The sequence below is a fragment of the Sinocyclocheilus grahami genome, unplaced genomic scaffold, assembly GCF_001515645.1.
Source record: "Sinocyclocheilus grahami isolate Dianchi unplaced genomic scaffold, SAMN03320097.WGS_v1.1 scaffold10.1, whole genome shotgun sequence".
Taxonomy (NCBI): Eukaryota; Metazoa; Chordata; class Actinopteri; order Cypriniformes; family Cyprinidae; genus Sinocyclocheilus; species Sinocyclocheilus grahami.
The window spans coordinates 2,229,415-2,247,999 of NW_015505189.1; the positions used below are offsets into that span (position 1 = coordinate 2,229,415).

General features: G+C 38.0%; 1 protein-coding gene and 1 long non-coding RNA gene across 2 annotated transcripts; one reads left to right on the forward strand and one right to left on the reverse strand.

The window, feature by feature from the left end:
* Window positions 1–1,234: 1,234 nt before the first annotated feature.
* LOC107593440 (homeobox protein aristaless-like 4) lies at window positions 1,235–17,925 on the forward strand. Its single transcript, XM_016283169.1, has 4 exons — window positions 1,235–1,877; window positions 11,082–11,392; window positions 14,935–15,063; window positions 16,280–17,925. Exons 1-4 carry the CDS (start codon window positions 1,364–1,366, stop codon window positions 16,595–16,597), a joined length of 1,272 nt encoding a protein of 423 aa, XP_016138655.1. The 5' UTR covers window positions 1,235–1,363; the 3' UTR covers window positions 16,598–17,925.
* LOC107593447 (uncharacterized) lies at window positions 15,012–16,362 on the reverse strand. Its single transcript, XR_001610086.1, has 3 exons — window positions 16,250–16,362; window positions 15,697–16,143; window positions 15,012–15,087 (listed from the first exon to the last, which is right to left on the reverse strand). It is a non-coding gene; the product is annotated as an uncharacterized lncRNA (long non-coding RNA).
* Window positions 17,926–18,585: the final 660 nt, after the last annotated feature.

Below are 18,585 nucleotides of genomic sequence, written 5' to 3' on the forward strand. Positions count from 1 at the left end.
CTGTTTACTCGCATCGTTACCTAACCAATTTAAAAGGCTGGCTCGAATAGCTTGTTGTTGCTGAAAGAAATCTGGATAAAGAAACTTAGCAGGCCTTATAAAAAATTTTGGTTGCTGCATACAAATTAAAAGACATCTCATAAACCAAAAATATCCTGACCATGAATAGGCCTCGGAACCTGGAAACCATTCTTCTGTCTACTGTGGTTTCGGATTAACAGTGTTTTAATAATCTCTAATTTAGGATCAAATTAAGAACCTGCAAAGGTCACATTAGTTTACATTAGTAAACTATTAGTGTTGCTAATGTTCGATTGATGGCAGGAGTGAGCATCGGATATTTAGTATCATCACTTTTTCTCCATTTTTTTTTTTATGTACCCCCGACTGACGGTTGCCGAAGAGAAAAAAAATTGCATAATTATATGACAAAAAAGTGCTGCAACGTCATAATTTTTTTACAGCCACTAGACCAAATACATTATGAACACGTCATAATGGGCAACATGTTTTTTTTTTAGCAAGGATTATTATAGAATTAGAATGAGAAAAATGTGAAAGCTACAACATTCGTCATTTTTTCTTGGATACTACTTTATGCTGATTGTTAGACACCAAATAATAAGATCCGATACCAACATGAAACACGATATAATGTTTGCAGTGAGAAAAAAAGGGACTGTCAAAATACAATTTAGTGACAAGTTCTACTCTGGCTTGAATCTAAGTCAATAGAGATAGCATAGAAATTAAAATGATTTAAATGCACTAAAACTACATTAAATCGATGGCAATATATGATGCCAAACGTGGTATCAGAACAGAATGATCACCACAAACTTGTTTATAAAGATAAAAACGTCAGTTAAAGTGAGAAAGGATTTGTAACATAAAAGAAAAAAAACACAAGAGTCTAACAATGAAAACACATAAGTGGCTAATGCACAATAAACATATAAACCCAGATCTAGCCGTTTTCTTTGTTGGCAAGACTAAGTTTAGTTAAAAAGCATTGCGAATCAGCCATTAAATTGCTCCCTCCGTGTTGCCCTTCACATTCAATGAGTTATATATTTCATATCCTAATGACATTAATGTCATGTGTTAAGTCCCCCCACATATTTCCAACAAAACATTTTTTCTTCTTAGCAAAGGTCTGACCTCACCCATTCATTTCATCTACATAATAACCGAGGAGAGGTCTTGACGTGTCTATACCGAGAAGATCTGGGCTGCATCTTCAGAAGACGCATTTTTCGTTCCTCCTCTAACTTTAAGGGGGCTTTTTAGCTTTTGGGTAGCTATCCGTTTCTGGAAAACATCTGAATCATTTTATAACCAAAGCCAGCTGCTGCACAAGTCTATGCGTGCGTGTGTGAGTGTGCGTGTATGTGTGTATTCGTTTTGTATGAGGAAGAGGGAGAGAGTGTTAAGAGTATCTGAACGCTTTGCTCTCCAAAAAGGAAAGAAAGAAAGGGGGGGGATCGCTTGGACTTCTTTTTCTTCCCGAAACGTTTTTTTTTTTGTAGGAATGAACGCAGAGACGTGCGTTTCATACTGCGAAATGACATCCATGGATTCATATTATAGCCCATCTGCACCGCAAGGTAGGGATCACCAGGCGAACCCTTTCAGGACATTCCAGGCGAGTGACACCAAATACAGCCCCGCTTTCTTGACCAACAAAGGTCAGGCGTACGGGGAGAAATCTGGGAGCCTGTTCCAGCAGGAATGCCAGTCATTGGATGCCACTGCTGGGGAAGGCACCTTTAACAAATACCACCTCTTCATGCAGAGGTCCTCCTGCAAAACTCCCCCAGACAGCAGCAAACTCCAGCAGGAAAGCGGACACAACGGAGGACTCATCGCGTGTTATGGTGAGTTTAAAAGGAAGCATTTGTAAAACAGTCTTAGCACGCAGAGAGAAGCAACTCAAGATTTTCCACCTTGAAATAAACGCAGAGCCAAAGTGCAAACAGATTCTAGTACGCGTAGCATTCATCTGCAATGATACTCATGTTTTTATGACTCCGTTAAAACAGGATAATCTGCAAAGCCCTTCAATAAAAAGCTACAATTAGACCAGGTTATTCATATTGATAATCACATCAGAGTAAAGTCCATCTGTAGGCTAATATTTACAAAGCAAATGCAATGGACTTCACAACTTAATACCAATATAACATAGCTCAGCTATCACAGTAACACAATTAGGAAGATGCATAACCTCCCCGGCTATCACATTTGACCTTTGAAGACCGAATTAAATTATATGTAATGCGATAATCTGAATTACAATACTTAATACTTTGAATCAGACAGTTGAATTAACACATTTCGGAAGGCAAACGCAACTAATTATATACGCTTTTACAAGTTGTCTATGGCACATTGAGTGTTTTGACATTTTCTCTGACATGATTGCAGGCTCGGATCTGTACACCAATATGAAAACCCATCTAGGCTAACAAACCAAGACCAAAACCAATTCTAATAGATATGCAAGCGCGTACTCCTGCACAAAGAAAGTTAAGTGATGTGCATTATAAGGAATTAGCTGTATTCAATAAAATATTTGAAAATGCCATATAAATTAATTAAAATGTTAGTGTAAAAAAATCGAAGGCTTTGGAATGAAAATTGAACTAGCATACTAAATCAAAACACTTCTTTAACCAATAGGGTACTGAAAAGCATCAGTAATAAACTAGAGTTATTTCATCTTCTATAATTGTATGTTTAAAAAAAGAAGAAGAAAAGAAAAGAAAAAAGAAACCCACAAATTTCTTTTTCAACACGTTCTAGCAATCTGTAGATAAAGCTATTCGTGGATGGAAACGGCCCTGAGGACATGTAAAGGAAGCAGCATTAGATACATGAGAACTTTTCTCAGGGTTCCCGTCCTTTGATATCCATCACTATCTCATGCTATTTAATAATAACCTTATTATAAATAAATAAAATAAAATAATAAAATAAAAATAAAGAGACTAAAATAAGAGGGAAATAGGAGGGACACGAAAGCCAAAGAGCTGGTAGCGGTAGCCCATAATGAGGTTGGAAAAATGTTTCAATGTGTCCATAAAAAGTCTTCTGCAAATGTTTGTTTTAGTTAATGCAGTTTTAACAATGGACATATTTTAAACTGACACTAATGTGTTTGAGATTAAACGAATTTGATCAATTTAACAAGCTGTCTGGAGCTTAAAATATTAGAAAACAGGCTTATAATCACTAAAGCCATTTCTAAGACTGCAATGTTCCAAAGTAATAATATTTCAAAAACAACACCAACAAGATTACGGGAAAAAAAAAAAAAAAAATGGTTGGAAAATGCCTCATACCGATATACAATTACAAATAAATATCATAACAGTAAGAAAAAATGCATATATATATATATATATATATATATATATATATATATATATATATATATATACACACACACACACACACACACACACACACACACACAATAGAATAGAATAATCATTCAGGATACCAGAAAAACACACAACACTGGCTGCAATAAGAAAGGGCAAAAAGAATATGCTAACCACACTATATCTCAGTCTGTTACAGGCCTAAGATCTGTGTCCTCCGGAAAAGGCTATTTCTAATGGAGGCAAACCGCAATACGTGTTCATCTTTTAGCTTTAGTTGTCAGAAAGGTTTGAGGACCAGCATTGTGAAAGAGATCTAAAGAACATGACAAGATTATTGTTAGTGAAAACAACGAAGAGAGAAAAAAATCATTCAAAAAGCAGCAGAACCAGCAGCAACACAACAACAACGGCATTATTAGTAACACTTTTTATATACTAATTAAGTAGGCTAATTGTGATCGCATTCATATTTTCATAACGAGCGAATACAAACAGCTGCAGGCGACGCGCTGCATAATAAACGGATGACGCAGCGAGATACCGACATACATTAGATTTAATAATGGTCTGTTGTGCAGATGTTGTCAAATAAAATACTATTTCCCAAACTAATCAAAACCTCTTTGACAGGGAAAAAAACAAAAAACAGAACCTTACAAGCGAATGGCAAAATTAGCTCGTTTAATTTTAAGTTAAGATGTTTTAATAGGAAACACTTTACAATAACTTCAATACGTCTTTATTAATATAACATGATGTAATGCCTAACAGACCAGCTGTTGATTTAGATTTATAAAGGCCTATAAACAGATATTTAAATCTGATATGAAATTAAATGTAATGACATTTCAAAATATACTAATGTACATTACCAAGTGCCTATTATGCATTAATGTTTGTTCATAAATGAAAGTTATTATAAAGTGTTACTTTGTGGTGGGAGGAAGAGCAGTTCCAATTAATCTTTCAGCACATAATCAATAATTGATCTGCTCACAAGATATAAGCTGGCTGAAGGTAACAGAAAAACAGGGGGGAAAACACTTGTCTGTTTAAAAAAAAATAATAATTGGATGTCTATGTAGAACATGTAATGCTTATTGAAATCAGTTACAAGAAGTGGTGATATTTTTATCAGTATCCTGCTCTGTTCGAGATAGCGGAAGGGAAGTTCAGACTGTTGGCCTGGCTTCAGAGCACAAAGCTGCATATTACAATTCAATCCATATTTTAAACACCGAAAACAAACCTAATTACAGATAAAAATAAAAAGCTTAGATGAGCAAATGGCCTTCTCTAATTTCCTTTACAATTTGCTTTCAGTCATAATAGAGATGAAATCCGGCCCAACAATGTCTTATTTATGCGTTTGAATTTTTTTGAACTTTTTCAGGGGCTTTGGCATATTTCACCATTAACCCTTCACAGAGACCCCAGGTAGCCTAATTTATAGTGTTTCTTTTATTTGCCTGCTGCTGACCCCAACAATCAGATTCTGCAAAAAAGCATAGAGGATGTCCTGCCGCTTTACAGCTAGTTAAATTACACTTTGATGTGTTCCCCCGTTTTCAGCTGGTACTAAATGACTGCCCCTAATGATTTCTGAAGGATCATGTGAGACTGAAGACTGGAGTAATGGTTGCTTAAAATGCAGCTTTGTCATCCTAGGAATAAATTTAATTTTTAAAAAATATTAAAATAGAAAACAGTTATTTTAAAATGTAATAATATAATCACGATATTACTGTTTATACTATCTTGCTATCCTTGTTAAAAGACTTTGTCTTTGTTCAAATACATAAAAAAAAAGAAAATCATACAGACTCCAAACCTTTGAATGGCAGTGTACATCAGACATTCAAAAACATTTTTACAAATCTAAAATATGTAATGTATAATCAGAAAAATCTGTGGTCAGTAGCAATGGATACATATATACTGGTATACACAAATACAAGATCTACAAAAATGGCAACCCATTACTCAGTTTGATCTAGCAAACTGAGTAATAGGTACTGCACCAAGTTTCAAAATTAGCCTCTAGCTATGCGTGCAAAAAACAAAAAAACAGTGAATATATTCCTTGTTCTGAATTTATGCTATTGCAGGCAGTGCCAGAAAGTCAGTTTGGATAATATTCGAAACACTTTATTTCTTCAGTGCTGCTAAAATAATGGTCTCATTTGCATTCACTGGACAATGTAGGAGATTTTTTTGGTGTTGTCACCAGTGGCAGACATTTTTCCTAAAGACAAATATGATATCGTGAAAATTCTGTGTGACAGCACCACAAACAGGGTTAAACAGCAGGATCATGTTCAGCTCTGCACTTTTGTTGCAATCTTCATCCTCCACCCCCCTCAGAGCTCCAGTTCAAAACTTTTCTATGCTGACAGAAACATTTTGCCATGAGATTTCTTGCCTAGAAGGAAGGTCATGTTACTCACCCATATGGTGGAGCTACAGGGGCAGCCAAGTCTCTGTTCACCTTGAGCAACGGAGAGCCTGGGGTGAACCCTTGGTGGACTATGAAACTGTCACAATACTCTAGGTCTGCCGAAAGCCTTCAGTGACACAGAGTATAAACAAAAGACTTTGATCGCTAGGCGCTGATTTCAAACAGGCTGTCAGCTTTTCCGTGTGGGGGCAAGAGGCGTGAGGCATATGAAGGGACAAGCTGAAAATATTTATGTTTGAGTAAATACGCTGCTCCCACTTGCTTAACAAGATGTGTCAGTCCTGGGAAAGAGGCAATGTGGGAGCCATTATACCCCCAGGCCTAGCTCCATGTCTGTCATGGTTGAGCCCATGGTGCCTGGAGAAGGCAAAATAGGGAGACAACCAAAAGGAAGCATATACAACCTGCTATGTTGTCAAGAACAGTAACAAGAGTTAAAGCCAGGATAGTTAACCCAAAAATTTTAATTCATACAGAAACTGTATGACTTTTTCTTCTGGGCCACATAAAAGAAGATATTTTGAGAAATGTCCAAAAGGTTTTGGTTCCCAATGTTCTTCAGAATCTCCTTTGTGTTTCACAGAAGAAAGTAAGTCAGACAGGTTTGGATGAACTATCCCTTTAAGAGAGAGATTCAACCAAAAGTTAATGTCATAAAAAGCTGTTTCCATTTTATGGAGTGTGTTATATATCAAGATAATGTTTTTTCCCCATGCAGGGTCAATTTTCAAATCATTGACACCACACAAGATTCACAAAGCCACAGACATTAGTTGTCTTGATCACGGTTCACATGGTTATTGGCAACTAAAAGAGTATAACTTGATTGATGAGTGAAAGAATGGTTTTGCCAACATGTTTTAGTTGCACACATTACCAGGGCCAGAAAAAACACATAGAAAATTTGGCCATGTGGGTGGGGCCATACATGTTTAGGGCCGTACAAATATTTAGAGATGTGAAAGAGTGAAAAAGATTTCAAACATTATACTTTTAGCTTGGCGGTACCTTCAAAGCTACATGCTTGTGCTTATTCTGTCACCATTTATTGTTGTTCGAAACCAGTATGACTTACTTTTTTTGTGGAACACAAAAGAAGATATTTCGAAGAACGTTTAAGCCCAAACAATGAAAGTCAAGGGGGTCCAAAACAACTTTAGACCTTGTTGACTTTCATTTCATTTTAAAATTCTTTCTCCTGTAGAACACAAAATAAAATAAGTTATACAGATTTGGAACGACATGAGGAAGAGTAAGTGATGAAATTTTTTTTTATGTTTGAGTGTACTATCCCCTTAATGGTCATACCTTAAGGTACTAATATGACAATTACGAAGGAGTACTTTTAAGGGTCCTATACCCCAGTGACGAGCTGTTGATCATTTTTCTCACAGACTGTGCATCAGTGTGTCCAGGGGCACCACCATATCTTTTTCCAGCCCTGTACATTACCCAACATGGCTCTGAGAAAAGCATGTGTGTCAGCAGCATTTACCCATCTGCCCCTCAATTTAAACCTGAGAAGGTTTTAATGAAGTCTCACATTAGAAAATGAACACACCTCAACACTGGATCACCTAAAATAACTTTCCAACAATGAATGCTGAGCTAAAGTAAGACATAAAGCTCAGGGTCGCCACTGGATCACATCAGTGGGAATGTTCCCAAAGGAACTCTAATCCAGCTTTACACCGTATACCACCTTGCAGCCAAGTAAGTGAAACGGTGAGAGAGACGGAAGTCTGCCAATACAGCCATCATTTTTATGAGCGTCATGATTTGTGACAGCATGCCGTTCTTTGTAGCACAGCTCTTCCACAGAGCACAGACAGGTAATGAGCACTGAGAGAGAGCTGTAGAAATGACCTAATTTACTGGAATCCTCACATTCATTGATCTGACTAAATTTATGACCGACATGCTGACTGGGGTTTCACAGCTGAGCTGCTGTGTGTTTCCAGTGGCTTGACGCAGAAAATTACCACTCTAGAGTCTTGTCGCTGGGCTAGTGTGGCCTCATTACGAGCCAAGCTCCATTATACCCTTGCCACAGACCGTATGTACGTTTGAGGCTGTGCTCATCAAACCGGGCTGCAGTCTTCGAATTGCACCCGGACGGGAAACCTGTAATTTTCTATCAGTCTGCAATTAAAGCCATGGTGTCTGTTTCACATGAGCAGCTGATTTATGAGTTGAGACTGGCTGCCATTACTGCTGTGAGTCTGACATCAAGCCATGGGTTCTCACATACACTCATTACAGACCCAGTTATGGAATAATTAAAATATTGTGATTGGAGAACTATGAAGGACAACACTACATTGCCTTGCCCAATATTACATAGGTAATGCTTAGATAAAATACAATAGGGTTGTATAATTTGTTAACATAAGTTGATGCATTGCAGGCATTGTGGACTATATCAATGTAGGTCCATTTCTATTCATGATAATACAATTACTATTGTTAAAATTAAAGTATTTTGAACAAATATGAATTTATGATGAACAACAGAGTATACATTAACCTAGATTAAAAAATGCTGTAAAAATTGTACATTGTTAGTTCATGACACCCACATTTTATAACCTACATATTTTTATTCAAATGTCTGTGAAAATAGATTAAAAACTGCAATCACGCCAGATTTTAATTATTATTATTAATTTAATTAGAATTTAGTTATTTAATTATAAAAAATAGATATATACGTTAATAGATCTTGTCATGACAAAACTTGATCTAACATAGGCTATATCCTATAAATGAGTGTATGATATGAAATATGATATGATGATATATGATATGATAGGCTATATGTGATATGATATGTGATGTGATATGTGATATATGATATATGATATGGGTTTGAAATTAATTCACTCACCAGCCAATTTGGCTACTAAATTTTTGTTACCGGCCATTTATAACTTCTACTAGCCACAAACACACACACACACACACATTCCAGATTAACTACGTCACAGGGATCCGGGTCCGTGTACTTTTGTGTCCATTCATTTTTCTTTTTTTACCCAGAAATGAAACATGGAAAATAAATAGAATAAGCAGGCACAAACTAAAATTCGTATTTCATTAAAAACCGTAGAAATTATATAAAACTTGTTTTTTTAATATATATAAATGCTAAATTTAATTTCTAGCTTTTTTTTTAGCATACAGACGCTATAAGCGACCTCTCGCACTACTGCTGTGGCTACCAGTAACCTATTGCTTTATGAAAACTTTTTCATGCCTAAAAACATGTATGAAATACTCATTACATATTTCTTTGCAATTAACTGTATCCAGGGCTGATTCTACAGGTGTGCTTGAGGGAATGAAACAAAAGCAAGAGAACATCAGTTGAAGCTGTAGAAATAGGGTACTGGCGAATCATATTTTCCAAACGCTTCAGTGTGTATTTGTGTTTGAACACTGGAGAGCTTGAAAGGTTTCTATTTTCAACGTGTTTTTGTAGCACTGATCAATGTGGCCAATCACCAACATTTTCTGTTGATTTCCTGAAAGCAATGGCCAAGCGTTTTAAGTTAGGATCCACTCCACGCCACAGTTTTGTTCAGTGCTGCACGCTCAGGAGTCTCTCATTATAACAAATAAAGTGTAGCATGATGTAAATAAGAGATTCATTGTGCAGTGTAGAGCTTCATTGATTATAACGAAACTTTGTGATATCGTGATAAACTGTAATGAGTGACAGCTTGTTAATTATTATAAAGGAAGCGCTCTTTGCGCGTTTTCTTGGCTAATCTATTCAGAAGTTTTGTTTTTCATGCTAACAGGACCAGTGACTGCGGCATATATGCGGATGTCACTATCAATGGACAGGGCAAAAATATGTCAAAATAGACGTAGGCCTACATTAAGGCTAGAGCACCCTCACTGTTTCAGAAGCACCCTCAGTGATTTGATTCTGGAACAAAATTTTGATTCTGGACAAAATTATATTCCAATATATAATTTTATGACGATAAGTTCCCAGGATTCTTCAATGTCTATTTTAAAATCATATTTGTATTTGGTCTCTGCATTGTTCCAGAGACGGCAGTTCTCAACTGAACTGGGGTGTGTTTCCCAAAAGCATCATTAGCTAACAATGGTCGCAAGTTCCATTTAACTCTATTGGTAACGACGGAACTTGCGACCATAGTTGCTTTGACGAAACGCACCCCTGAACGTGCGGAAGAAACATTACTTCTAATTTTGCCAAAGAAAACTTGTTAAAATCAAAATTTTTCTATATTAATTTGAGCATTTTTCAAATGTTTATAAAGTTGCAAAAAGTCAAATAAAAATATTAAAAATAAAGTAAATATTTTACTTTTTCAGGCAGCATTTTGTGTGTACGGTTCTAATTTCAATTAAGGTTTTCAGCATAGCATTTAAAAATAGATTAAAACAGCTTTTAGTTTTCTTTTTTTTGTCATGGTTTAAAAAACTAATGGACGCAAAAGTACACGGACCATCACACAGCTTTATATATAAATATATTTAGACACCTGAATTTCATATTATTCAAACGAAATCCTTTCATCCTGCCATCTCCTTCCTCTTGGTCAGTTCAAAGTGCGTGAAGTCAGGAGAGTGCAGCTGGACAGTAAGATCACAAAGTGTCTGAGTCTCCAATCGTTTTTCGAGTCTTCGCTATTGTTTCAATGCAAAGGAAACCACCGCGCTGTTATTTGTTGTGTAGTGATGGGTATGTTTAAGTAAGCTAATTAATTAATTTCAAACCCTGGATATGATATATGATAATTCTCAAAAAAAAAAATTGGCTTAATTAACATGAAATATCACCATTGCACCCTTAATCCCAAACAGCTCCAGAGGAAATGCCCACTGCAATATAAATATAATATTACAATAAGTCATTTGGACAAAAATGCTGTCAATGTTACTAACTTCAGTCATTGCAAAGTGTTCGTTTTCAAAGTGCTTATCCTACGTAACAGCCCCCTGGAGAGATTTTGGTGAAGAACACAATGAATATGGAAGAAGAGATGCTAATAATTCCATAAATTTTTTTTTTAACATATTAACACCATTGAGCCAGCTGTCATTTTACATTCCGCTGGGGTCACCAAGTACCCATAATAAATAAAATGTAAATAAAATAAATGTTTTGGTGATCTAATGGCAAGTCCGACAGAATTGCGTTCCTCACACCACTTTTGTAATTAATAACCCTTCTCTGTCTCTTTTTCTGTCTACAGGTAAAGACAGCACAGGGCTGACAGATTCTGAGTTGCCCCAAAACAGTGATCCTGCAGGGATGGATGGCAGCTACCTCAGCGTAAAGGAGTCAGGAGTGAAAAGCCCTCAGCAGCCAAACTCAGAGTTGGCTTCTCCATTGGACAAGGCTGAGGGAGAGAGCAACAAGGGCAAGAAAAGACGCAACCGCACCACCTTCACAAGCTATCAGCTAGAGGAGCTGGAGAAAGTCTTTCAGAAAACACACTATCCCGATGTCTACGCCCGGGAACAACTTGCACTGAGAACTGACCTGACAGAAGCTCGAGTACAGGTGTGAACTCTTTAACCCCACACATCCATTACCAAATCCAATCCTGCGTTTTAAATCACCTTTAACGTTGAGGCTAGATGAACATGAGTCTTTCTCTACTAATTTTAGTCCAGTTGAGTTTTTTGTAATCCAAAATGAGGGATGATCTTGCAAAGAGATATTGCACTCAGCGCCATGATTATTAAATATAAATAGAGAATTCAGAGCAAAAGTGGTTAAAGTTGGCCATCACAAGAGATTATAAAGGAAAAAAGGTCTTACAGATTAGACATGTCTAGAGTCTGCTTTTATCTCAAGCCTCTACCTGAACCTCGGAGCCCAGCTGAATTAACCTATGCCTAGGTCTAGAAAACCAGAACCTTTATGTGACCCACCCCAACCCCCACCCCTACCCCTACATTTGCATATAATCCCTCCAACACCACTGCTGCATTCCTGCACCGACAGACAGACCGGGAGATCCCTTTACCCGACCCCAAATGTGCGCTTTACTTAGAAGCCCTGGATTTACACTGTTTTTCTTTCATTAATGTCCCACTCAAGAAAGAATGTGTCCCTCCCTGCTCTCAAGGGTAGGTGAGCGAACCTGGCCTGAAGCTCCTTCGTGTGGTGAGGGTTGCTTATGACCTACATACATGCAAACGTCTTTGACTATAACTAAAGAATGATTGGAAACATCCAAAGAACCATGATGGCTCAGGGACAATGAGCATTGTCAAATCTTTTTGGAAAGATAACTATTTTACTACACATAACTCAAATGTTATGTGTAGCTAATGTTAGCTTTTTTTTTTTACAGCAACATGAAATAAGCACAAAACTTTTGCAGAACCCACCCCCCTTCTCCTCCCCATCATTTCCTGTTGCTTCTTTATTCTCCTGTATTATTGAAGTAAAAAAACAAAAACAAAATAATGATTAAAAAACAAAAACAAAAATGTACTTGCGTAAAAACAGACTTACAATTAAGTAGCATTGTAAATTGCTGTTTACTATACTAAAAACACAAATTGGCAGAAAATATTTGGTTTGTTTTTGCCTTTCTAAGAGAAAGATCTGATAATATTAATATATTGAATAATAATATATCTAGATACATTTAGTCAAAGGTTAAAGGCTTAAATACAGTCAACCTTTTCATCTAAAAATGTCATTTGACATGATGACCAAATAAAAATTACTTAAGACATAGAAATAAAATATTATGCATTTTTCTATAATTACAGGTCTGGAGGTTCAAGAAAAAAAATCTAAAAATGAATGATTTTTTTTAAGTAGAAGAGTGAGCTTGAGTGACAGCAGAGGCAGACCATCAATCCTCAAAGCTACTCTGGACTTCAAAGCTGCTCTTTCCCCTTTTCTCCTGGGTTTAGTTCAGTGTTTCTGTTCTCTCTCCCCTGGTGCTGGAACATAAATAAAGCTCCATAATAAGCCTCTAAGCTGCTTTAGCTGTCAGCGTCTTTACCAATTACTGTGTTACTAGCACGCATGGACAACATACAAAAGATTAAAAAAGAGCGACTTTTCCTGCTATGTTTCGAACAGGTGCTGGTCAAAATTAGTTGACTTGTTAATATTGGCAGCCTTGAACTTATTCAGCAGCAACCACTAAAGGAAAGAGTGACAGAAAATAAAGAAACCAAAATGCAAGACCAAGGTTGTGACTGAACTAAAGACCCAAATAACTCCCCCCCCATCTATGATCTCTCTCTCTCCCTGTCAGTCTGGTTTATAGTTGAGCTTTTGGTATAAGCATATACTACACACCTCACCACTGGCTCATCAGTATGAAAGGAATAAGGGAATATTTCCACCACTCGTCTACGTGCCTCTACCGGGTTGGAGAGTCAGATATGGAAATCCAGGAGCTTAAGAGTCAGGAAATTAAACAAAGAATGAAAACAAACTCCATTTTGAACTTTCTTCCATCTTTCTTTTCAATCTCCCAACTTCCATGCTTTGATTTATGAAGGGGAAGACAGTTTGAGAAAAAGATAAGTATAAAGACAGGAATAAAAATGATGGCGCACACAATGCATATTAAACAGACGTTTTAGCATTCATAGATGCCCAGACAGCATCAACAACTAGAATCATTTCAAAACACTCAAACGATGACACAAGGACGCAAACGGAGAGCCACAAGAGTGATGCCTGCTGAAAAAAATCTGTGCAATTCAGAAAACAAATGTTCTTTTTTCTCAAGGCAGTTAAGCTCTACAAACATATGATGTGGAGCCAAGGGACGCTGATGTCCACCACCACATTAAGTGCAAGCAGAGCTGAGGTGCTATCAGGTTACGCTGAGAGATAGGCTGACATCTCGCTGGCAATAGATGCAAAAACCACAAACTGATTGACCAAAGAGCCATACCCAGATCCAAGTTCAAGCTCCGTGACGAATCGAGATTGCAAGACAAAAGAAAGTCTCTGTATGAAAAAAAGAAAAAAAACTTTCCACTACACAAATCAATAAACAGATAGTTCTAAACAGCGAAGATCCGGGATTAAAAGAATGGAATTTTGGCAGCTCTTCAGACTGCGACCCATGAGAAATCACTTTATGTGTAATTTGTTCTCTAATTCCCAGGTCTCCAAATAACAACCATCTATTCAGGGAAACAATGCATATTTCTATAGCAAAGCAAAAAAGGGGGGGGGGGGGGGGGAGAGAAAGAAAGTGCACATCGCCAGATAAAATCTAGTACTGACTATTTCTTAAATGAATAGTTCAGTCAAAAATGCTAATTAGTTTATAGCATTATTTACACACTCACATGTCATTCAAGCCTGTGTGTCTTTCATTCCTCTATCGATCACAAAAGAAGATATTTTGAATAAAGTTTCAGACATGTTTTCCACATCAGTGAGCTCAAAAGCTTTCATTGCATGCAAAAAAAAAAGAAAAAAGAAAAGTCATGCAGGTCCAGAATGATAAATTAAATGATACATTTTTATTTTTGATTCACCTTTTTCTTTCTAAAAGCTGAGTGGCAAACTCCTAATCCATCAAAGCAAGCGTATGGTGGTGGAGGAACAGGGGGAGTGACACTGTTCTCTGAGCTCTCTGGCCCCGGTGGGTTCCTGCTTTCTCCTCCCTGCCCCCTGCAGCTGCTGATGGCTCTGATAGAAAAGAAACTCAGAGGAGGCCATCACAGTCTGTCAACTCCCACATCATCAAACAATGGCCAGGTCTCACCGAACTGTTTCCAGGAAAAGATGCTGAAAAATAATACAGCAGAGGTGTTTCCTACATTAGCTCTAGACTTACAACTCAAGTGACAGACTCTCTAGGCACCCAAAAAAAAAAATTGCATCTAGACATTTGATCCCAAATGAGTTACACAATGTGATCAGTGTACATACCGTGTAATAATGGGAAGCCTGATGATGGATGTTTACCACTCTGTGTAAATAAATCTCCACTAAGAAAACATTTCCTCTCTATGATGTAACACCACAAGTGGCCAGTTAATGTGAGGTTATTTAATCACTTACTAATGAGATATCCTCATGATTAAGGACTGATGTCTGTCTTGCAGGTGTGGTTCCAAAACCGCAGAGCCAAGTGGAGGAAGAGAGAGCGTTTCGGACAGATGCAGCAGGTCCGGACGCATTTTTCCACGGCCTATGAACTGCCCCTTCTCACTCGGCCTGAGAACTACGCTCAGGTAGAGAACTATCTTCAGTAATAGCTGAAAGTTAAGGAAATATCAGTAATGAATATTCATTATTATTATGCATGCTCATTAAGGATGTACATTTAAAATAAATAAAAAATAATGTCATTAGTGTGTTCACACTGAAAATTACAAAAATGAAAAGTGCACTTCAAGTGCCCAGATAATGCACTTAATTACCCCAAAATATGATGTTTGGAATGCTGGACACTTCATGTGCTCAATTGTCGTAGCTTTAATTATCAGACTCTGATGTTAGATGACAAAATAACCTTATATAATTTATACACTAGATGGTTGAGTACATAGTGCATAGAATAAGTGCATAGTATATAGTGCGTCATTTGGGAAATCTTTAGCCTTTAAAAAAAAAAAAAAAAACCCCCAGTTTTTCATTCAGGATTCGGACTAAACTGGTCACACTTTCTCTGTTATGATGTACATTTTCTACCGATGTTGCACCACCACTGAATAGTAGTGCAGGAAACCATGTCAGAGTACTTTATTAAGAATGCATGTGCGAGAACCGTTATTGACAGTCATACCTTAATGAATAGTAAGTTAACTTTTTAAAACCTAAATGTTGAACATTTGGGAATTTTAAATGAAAAACAATCTGTGTACCTTTGACAATTGTGAGACCTGAGGAAACACAATGTCGAGGCCCGGTCTGTGCTGTGGCAGAGGACGGTATGCCTTCACAGGAGAGCCAGAGAATCTCCTGGATTTATTATGAATATGCGGCCGGGTCGGAGGGCAGGGGTGGCTCTTTGGGGAGCACGCCTGCAGCTGTGGAATGCAGCTTTGCTCACATCTGGGGCATCTCCCTGAGAGGGCTTTCATCTCCCTCCACAGCCCTCCCTCAGACCCCCACCTCCCCAGGCCCAGAGCAGAATACAGCCCTATCAATTCACTCTGTGCTCCCTCCGCTCAGCAGAGGAGGTTACTCTGGGTGTTGAAGGAACGTCTAGAGACAGGCATTCCTCCTCCACACTAGGCAAGCAGCTCCCACTCAGTATGGGACCAGATGAATGCCTCACAGCTCTTGATAAATCTCAACGTCGAGTACCACTGCAATAATTCAAAACAAGAGTAGTTGGACTTGATAAATGCTCTCATGACTATAAGCACATTAATGTTATGAATGCTGAGATTGCAGAATGTAAACACACTATACCTTAACCTTCTGCATTTGTCTTTGCTGCAGATTCAGAACCCTTCTTGGATAGGCAGCAGCAGTGCGGCGTCTCCGGTGCCCGGCTGCGTTGTACCCTGCGACTCAGTCACTTCCTGCATGCCACCTCATCCACATGCTGCTAGTGGAGTGTCTGACTTCTTGGGCGTGCCCAGTCCTGGAGGTCACATGGGACAGACACACATGGGCAGCTTGTTTGGGAGTCCAGGCATGAGCACTGGCATTAATGGGTATGATCTAAACATGGACCCCGACCGGAAATCCTCCAGCATTGCGGCACTGCGAATGAAAGCTAAAGAACACAGTGCAGCCATCTCTTGGGCTACATGACTCCCCCGTAATCAGGACATTATCTCTGAAGTCCATCAACAAATACGAGAAGGAGCAAATGTGAACATGAGTTAGCCATAAAAGCATGACCTGGGAACAAGGAGTGCGTGGATTGACAAAGAAAAAAGTAATAGAGATACCAGGATGATTTATTTCAATTTGAAGTCTAGAGAGACAAGAGAAAATCAGAGATCATAAAACTGAGAATGTTCTGGCTTTAAAACAAGAAAGAAATAAAAGAAAGAAGACAGAAACTTGACATCTGAATGCATAAAAGAATTAAATGAAAAAGAAAAAAATGAATAGAAAAAAACCCTGCACTTATCCGCCACTAGTGTCCCATTTGTAAACATACATACATTTATATAAACGCATCTGGCTTTGATTTCATCTTAGCATAATCAAAACCTGTTAAATTCCTGTTCTGTCACAGACTCCTTTTCTAAATATGCCATCTCTGCCTAGACGGTTCCAAAGGACTGACAATAGAGTTTCTCACAGTAAAAACTTTCCCACTGCAGCCTTTATCCAAACATGTATGCAGTAGCAATCGTGGGGTAGACTGGACTTTCTTTTTATACTAACTACCCATATAAAACCTGACAAAATCCCTCATTGATCACACCAACATTGATTAGTTTGTTCATATTAATTCAATTGGCCTTGCAGACGTCCATCAGCTATTTAGAATAAGTACTACACTTGCCACAGTCTAAAAAGGGGCCAAGCACTTGAGAAAAAGTCTGTTGGGAGCTGCGCATCAGGCATGATAAACTTAAGAGGGCCTGGAGGTGCCAGATATCAGCCAAAAAAGAAAGGCATAACTCTCTTGCAGATAACTAGGCATTCCAAGGAAGTTTTCACTTGCCTTAATGAATTGTGTGCCCCCAGTACCAGTAGTCCCAGGAAAAAAAAGACAAGTGTGATCTGCTAGTGCAAACCCAATGTGGTGGTGGTCTCTGTCCACACTGCAATCTATCTTTCTCTTCTTCGCAACCACATTAAAAAAAAATTTCTGGAAGAAAAATTGTTCTAAAGCTGTTTGGCAAGATATGACAGCACCATTCACTGAGATACAAATCTTGGATCCGTCATACAAGTCGTCAAATTGAATGTCAAACATAACTAAGAACTACAGTCTACAGATAATGAAGCATGCAAAAATAAGTTGAGAAAGTTTTCTTTGTGTTATGAATATCATGACACGCTTTAATTTTTTCAGTGAATGTGCAGCTTATCTAGATCCCTGGAGATACTTATATACACACACACAACTTTTTGTTATTATAATACCAGAGCAGTGACTTACCTGATTTGGGGGGGGGGGGGGGGGGTGTCACAACATTGAATAGAGTTGTGTAATAGTGAGTTCTGTTTTAGAATGACAGAAAACTAGGCTTCCATTACTTAAGGTTTTTAAACAAAAACTTAAATATACTATGCATTGGATGCAATATCATGTTATAATCATCTGGTTAAAGAACCCGATTGTCAAAGGTTAATTAGAGATCACCTGCTTACTGGTGCTCAGTCTCGTGACTCATGGCCTAGATCTGATATATAAAGTGTAGAGGCATCCTTAAGTTTGAGCCATGCTTCACTGCATCTCATCACTTTACCTACCAATTTAGTGATAATGTATTATGACTAAAACCAGCACTGAATCCATCCACCAGATCAGCAGTTCAACCACCAATCCTCATTGAGAGCCATAAGGAGTTCTGCCAGTGCAGAATTGTAAGTCCTGACACTCTCACTTTGGCCTTTTAGAGGTTGCTGAGAGGGTGAAGTGACTATAGTGTTCCGGTGTTCTGGGAAAGGACAATCCAGACAGCTGTGTGCGGAGTAAATGCAAAACAAACATGCCTCACACATGCTTTCCCTTCAGCTGTCATGGCTCTTCTTTCAAAACCCCATGCTGAACAGGGTCTGGCCCACTACCCTAGCCAAAGCATTAGCCCTCAGCGACTCTGAGTCAATGCACACCC

Excerpts from the sequence above, each read along its gene's own strand:
- LOC107593440 (XM_016283169.1), top strand. The coding sequence starts at position 1,364 with ATGCGTGCGTGTGTGAGTGTGCGTGTATGTGTGTATTCGTTTTGTATG. Across the intron at positions 1,878-11,081 it reads AGGACTCATCGCGTGTTATG|GTAAAGACAGCACAGGGCTG; the intron begins GTGAGTTTAAAA and ends TTCTGTCTACAG. Across the intron at positions 15,064-16,279 it reads GGCCTGAGAACTACGCTCAG|ATTCAGAACCCTTCTTGGAT; the intron begins GTAGAGAACTAT and ends TCTTTGCTGCAG.